Source organism: Sander lucioperca, chromosome 7, assembly GCF_008315115.2.
Source record: "Sander lucioperca isolate FBNREF2018 chromosome 7, SLUC_FBN_1.2, whole genome shotgun sequence".
NCBI lineage: Eukaryota > Metazoa > Chordata > Actinopteri > Perciformes > Percidae > Sander > Sander lucioperca.
This window is the reverse complement of record NC_050179.1, coordinates 39,790,188-39,796,555: the sequence shown is the minus strand read 5'-3', so window position 1 is coordinate 39,796,555 and position 6,368 is coordinate 39,790,188. Positions and strand designations below refer to the sequence as shown.

At 40.8% G+C, this 6,368-nt stretch overlaps 1 protein-coding gene across 1 annotated transcript in view; it reads right to left on the bottom strand.

Moving 5' to 3' along the window:
• Nucleotides 1-4,872: 4,872 nt before the first annotated feature.
• Nucleotides 4,873-6,368, bottom strand: part of LOC116040127 (olfactomedin-like) — a 6,614-nt gene continuing 5,118 nt past the window's right edge. The window contains exon 5 of the mRNA XM_031285362.1: nucleotides 4,873-5,943. Coding sequence (XP_031141222.1) covers nucleotides 5,096-5,943 — 848 coding nt within the window. The 3' untranslated portion in view covers nucleotides 4,873-5,095. The remainder of the gene's footprint in view (nucleotides 5,944-6,368) is intronic.

The window sequence follows — 6,368 nt, the reverse complement described above, 5'->3', positions numbered from 1 at the left end:
GGTCATATGGTTTGGAAGACTTGTTGGCAACAGCACAGAGCTCATGTTCACTCATTTTTCATTCCAAAAGTAACCCAGAAATGAGAGACAAAAATAATTAAGATCACTGTTAAGTTGTGTCCTGTATGCAAGATTACCAACCAGTGAACATACTTAGACTTGATTTATATTTGCAATTTATACTTCCAGAGCTAATGTGTGGAGTGTGGACCAAGCACGCTCCTGTGCAGCAGCCTGCCATTTAAGCTCATAAGCCTGTCTTATTTTTTACATGAAACCCCAGCCTGGTGCAGCTGGTGGAGGATGGAAAGACGTCTTGTTGCAGTCATTACCGGTAATCATCTTTACTTTATACCGGCAGCGAGTAATAACGACTGTATGTATCAGATGGACTCTTTAATGTGACCATTACATATTTATGGGTAATGATGGTGTGATGATGTGTAAAGGTGAAGCTTTCAGGCTACCATAATGGTATGATTCTGCCTTGGAGACAAAACAGGATGGACTTCCTGGCAATAAGTATGAGGATACGCTGTAAGTGGTCAGTAAGGCATCAGCCTGCAACATTCAGTGATCATGCAGTTAAACAGAGAAAAGTCCTGATATGAACTTTATGAACTTTTTAAACGCATTGGTTTAGAATTTAGTCTCAGTTCCTACATCAACAACAACCACTATGTCTGGGCCTGAATCCACAGATCAGTCTGTCTTCCTTTTCTAGCAATGAGAAAACACTCTGCACCTTTGCAGGAAATGAAATGAAAATGAAATTGAAATGATTCCATTGGAGTTGGTGTAGTGTTTGTGAGTGTAGTGTGTACTGTGTCTTGCTCACTCCTGTCTGGGCCTTGCATCTTTGCAGCATAGAGTCTACAGCTGTGCTAGCAGTTCTGTGAGGCCGTACTTAGGCACAGTGATGCTTTGTGCTAAATGCTAACATGCTCACAATGACATTGCTAGCATGCTGATGATTATATATGATGGTGTTATGTTTAGCGCTGGGACAAAAATATTGATACGGCAATATATCGTCCTTCGTGCGATACGCTAATCGATACGCTGGCGCCAAATATCAATATTTTACTGAATAAAATAAGTCACTCTAAATAGATTTCCCTGCTCCCAGCGTTGCTACATCATGGCTCCTCGAGGTGGCGCTCAACACATGAACGAGGGAAAGTTTAACATAAGTTAACTAGTCAAAGCGGAAGAGGTTTTCAACGGGATGGCGGACAGAAGTTTGTGGACAATAACAGATTTCCCAGCCACCTTTAAGTCCAAAGTCTGGACCCAGAGTTGCTCTATAGTTGTGTAATTTTAATTTACAGATGGAAAAACCTGTGCTGCATAATTGTGTTGTTTTCTAACAGTTTGGACTTGCAGTGAATAACAAGAGAAAACCTGCATTTAACCTTTCACCGGCATTTTATATTCATAGTTAGGCCGATATTGTGATGTATCGTTAAAAGACTGTCTGGCAATAAATTGATTATCGCACAATTATCGTGATATTATCGGTATTGTTAGCCATGTATCGTGTATTGTATAGTGAGGTACCCTGTGATTCCAACCCCTAATTATGTTTATAATGGTCGAAGATTAGTTTAGCATGCTAACTTTCAGTCTCAAGTCATTTGGTCCAGGTCTCAAGCAAGTCTTGAGTTTTTTTTTTGGGGGGGAGGGGAGGCAAGTCAAGTCAGGTCACAGGTTATATCAAGTCAAGTCCTTAGTTAAGGCAAATCAAGAAATGTGACAACATTAAATTATATTATTTTATATTTAACAGCTAACGTTCAAACTAATGAATATACGCAAGTCATCCGAGTCTATTGCCTTGAGTTGACTCAAGACCACATCTCTGGATTGGTTTTGCAGGTTTGGTCATAAACTAAACAATTGGACAAATTGCAATGTTGAGCTGATGAAATGTCAGACGGTCACCAATGTCATTCCAGTTCATTCTGTGGAGAACATTAATATTGGTAGCAAATGTATGGCATTCCATCCAGTAGTTGTTGAATCTCTGAAGCACTGATTCAGTTTAGGACTCATCAGCTGTCATCACCTAACAAATGAGCTCAGACAATAGATCTTTTTCTACACCAATTACTGCATCTTATACCTTGCTTCTTTATGACTAATGATTTAGCAGTGACTGATCTGTTCATTTCTAAAAGAGTGGCACGATGAAAAGAGAGGATCTGAAGATGAAACATTATTACTCTGAAGGTTACAAAATGTTACTGTGTCCCAGCATATCATTACAGAACATGTAGATTGTGCCCAGTCTATTTTCCCTGTACAGAAACATGAAATCAGCCTGACCACATACACAGTAAAGAGTAGACCATTAAGTTTTGTCCTGAGCCAGCCGGCTGCTGTTTGGCTTCTTTAAATCTGCAGGGCAGCAGGTCTGTCATTATGTGAGCAGAGCTTTGGGTGTGTCTGAGAGGCAGCCAGCCAGAAACTGGAAACCAGGCCACAGCAGCGCAAACATCTGTCCTTCTGACTTCAGTGTGAGATCACACCGACCTCTACTGGGTACATGCAGTACTACCACAAACTCCCCAGTACATACTATAAATGCTCAATGTGGAAACTACTTAACAGTCTCAATACCTCACTATTCTCTGGACTCATGACTCAACTTGGACTTGAGGATTTATTTAAATCGGACTCAAGCATTCATCAAATATGACTCAGAAGTTGGATGAAGTTTCTGACTACTTTTATATGTAATAGGCGGTGATGGAGTACTCAGGTCCAAGTCCTGGACTCTGATTTGAGTCTGACTTGAGTTGCTATTTTCTGGACTCGAGACTCGACTCGGACTCAAACTCAGGTAATGGTGACTCGACTTGGACTCGACTCAGTGGTGGTTGGTGACTCAACTACAACACTAGAATATTAGAATTTTGAGGTGTCAGCATAAATACTAGGGGTGTGCAAAAAAATCAATTAATATTCGAATCACGATTCAAGCTCTACCCATTCAAAATTGATTCCTAGAAAAAAATGTAATTGTATGTCTACTGCAATCACATGGGAAAAGTAACTACATTTACATACTGTGAATTGTTTCACTGCCAGCTCATGCTCTTAATGTCAACTGTTATCTATGAACTTGAATTAAAAATGTTAATGTCAGCATACACTGTCTCTATGTCTCTTCTTGGTTGATAATACAGTCTGAGATTAGGCCCTTGAGCAGTAGAAAGTAGAATATGGCTATGTATATAGGTGTAATTACAGTATGTACATCTGTAAATAAATAAATAGAACAGTATGGGTGGGGTAGGGTAGTGCAAATTGTCCGGGGGGGCTTAGTGGGTTAATTATCACCGGGATGCAAAGTTAGAGTTCAGTAGGGTGACAGCCGTAGGAAAAGAAGCTTCCTCTGAACCTGCTGGTAAATACAGGCTGTGTGCATTTTTCTGTGGATTGAGCGTTTTGATACTTTCACAGTATGTATATACTGTAGCACCTCAACCTGCTTTATAACAAAAACAGACATGGTCATTTTTTGCAATAAGGGACTAGTAAGTAATAAATAAATGTCACCTTAATATCTGTCTTTGAATCAGGTTAAAGCTGAGTGTGATACTTACAGTGATTTCAAACTAAACTTCTGGATGTCAGCATGTTAACATCATTGTTAACGTCATTGTGAGCATGTTAGCAACCTGACATTAGCAGTTAGCTCAAAGCACCACTATGTTGGTACATCCTCACAGAGCTGCCAAGCCTGGCTGAAAACCAGACACACCAGTCTGCAATATGTAACAGAGTTAGAACTGCAATGCTTGGTAGCGCCACAAGGTGGTACCTCCCTCTGTTATTATTGTGATGTATGGACAGTACAGTACAGTACACTGCAGTTTCTCTCCTCAGACGGACACATACTTAACTAAGAAGTTGGTGCTATGTTCTACTGCTCATGTATGATAGGTAAATATAGCTCCGTAGAGTATATAATGTACATACATGGTCAATGTTGTAGAATAAAGTATCATAAAATATGTTTCCATCCATTTGTCAATCAAATTTTCTGAAGTTCGCTAAAAACTTGAATGCTAATAAAGCCGGTGAAAGTGTGTTTCCATACAACAGCTTTAAAGCGAATAAAAACCTGTGCGTAATGACGTCACATGCTGTTTAGGCGTCAAATTGGTATATCCAATAGATTTGAGACATTTTAAGGTGTTTCCATTAATTTCGCACTGAATTGCACAACATTCAAGCTAACTTTTGCGAACAAAGTTTTGCTAGACAAAATGGATCGCACCGTCTACCTACACATGATTCATAATGTAATAAATTGTAATAGTGCTTATGTGCCAGCTGACAGCGACATATCAAGCTATAAGACAACAACGCTATCAAAACATCGCTATGGTGATGCTGATCAACGTTATGGCATTTCTTAGAATTTTTATCTATCTATCTACAATAGCCATCGCGGAAATACGTAGCCGAAAATATCTAAAACTTCTTCTTCTTTGGCAGGTTGCAACCATAAAATGACCTAAAACGTAATCGCAATTCATCATTTATTCGGCAAATAACGTTTCCATCAGTGTTTATCGCATAAGCTATTTAGTGATTAAGAGAACAATCCAATGAGATCGAACGTACAAACTTTGTGTCCATATTCAAGAAATTCAATTGAATTTTACTGTTTACATAAGGCATTTTTCATTCGATATCACTTAATTTGCATAAAACGTGTGGATGGAAACATGGCTAGTGTGGAATCTCCGTTCAGTTGTCTGTGGACTCTTTGAGGTAATCGGCTATCTCGGAGCTCCGGCTAACTGCTAGCTCTCTCCACCTACACCAGCCATGTTACAAGTTACAGCCAACAACACGATGTCAATTATTTTATTATTAATTATTACAGTTTTTATTATTTTATTTGTTATTGATTTTCTAGCTTTATAAAATTCTGTGTTACATTACAAACATTGGGTACAACATACAGTATGTGATATGCCCTACAAACCTGTACAATATGGAGTACCTGACTGCTGATAGGATAAATAGTTTGACATTTATGTGACATGTTTTAATTGGCAATTACAAGTGCTTGAGATCAGAAGTGGGCCTGGTAAGCCAGTAGATAGCCATCGTTATACATGTAGATCTGCCTGTTGGTGGGGTTATAGCTCACGCTGGCCACTCCTTTAGCTACCTTCTCCAGTGGGAGTGCTAGTGAGTTGTCCTCTTTGCCTGTTGCTGTGTCAAAAGCGTAGAACACCTCCTCACGATAGTCGTCCACATACCGAGTGGCATACAGCACGCCGCACACCATGAAAGCGTTACTCACTGCCTTCTTGAACAGCCTCGTCTCCCACGTCTGTGAGACATTGAGTGTCTCCGCCTCGCTGTCCCAAGCTAGGCGGCTCACCACAAGATTACCGTGGTTACCGACAGTGGCGTACAGGGCCCATAGTCCTCTCTCATCTGCCTCCACGTCTACGTCACTATTGGCGCGGCAGTCATAGTAGCAATATGGGAACTTGTTGTTGAAACCCACGCCGGTGCCTGGAAGGGTCACCCGCTTGACACTGTTGCTGTTCAGGTCATAGCGGCAGACATCTGCAGAGCGGTAGCAGTGGTAGTACAGCGCTTCGCCGTATAGAACAGCACTGGGACCCTCAATGGTGTCGGCATGAGTGAAGGATGGAGCGAAGGTGAAGTCCCTGTGGTTGACGGAGGCCATGAAGTCTTCGTAGGTTTGGTAGACGCGCAGCGTGTTACCCGAGATGTGGTTATTGAGCAGAGCCTGAACCCAGTAGCTGTTCTTCTGCCCCTCGCTGTCCATCTGGGCCTGTTTGCCCCACGAACCAGAGATGTAGCTCTTACTATAGGGACTGACCTTAGTCATGACAGGAGCACTAATGTTGGAGATTAGGCCCTTGAGGCAGTACCTGTCCCGGCCTGGAAACAGAGAGAACAAGAAGAGAACGTGAATGTACAGTACAGCGACAACTTACTAACTTAACTTAAACTCAATAACACAGGTATTAAAAACAGGAGACACAAGACGCAAAAACAACAAATAAAGAGATACAAATACTGTAGGATAGTACTAATAAAAAGGGGTTGAGCATCGCCTGTTTTCCTTTTCTTCTGTCCATACTTTACAGTACATGCTGTTTTGCTATTTGAATAAGCTTGCTAAAATCAGAACAGTCATGTCTTTTTGCCACATCAGACTTCACATCATCACACTTTTTAAGAAAAGTGGCAAGTACTTGGATAACAGGTTTACGTTTTAATGCTGGGGATGCATTTTTTAAGATCCTTCTTTCCGTACTGTATAACCGTTCAATGCTTCAACAATGGTTGGACTGTTGAGTAGT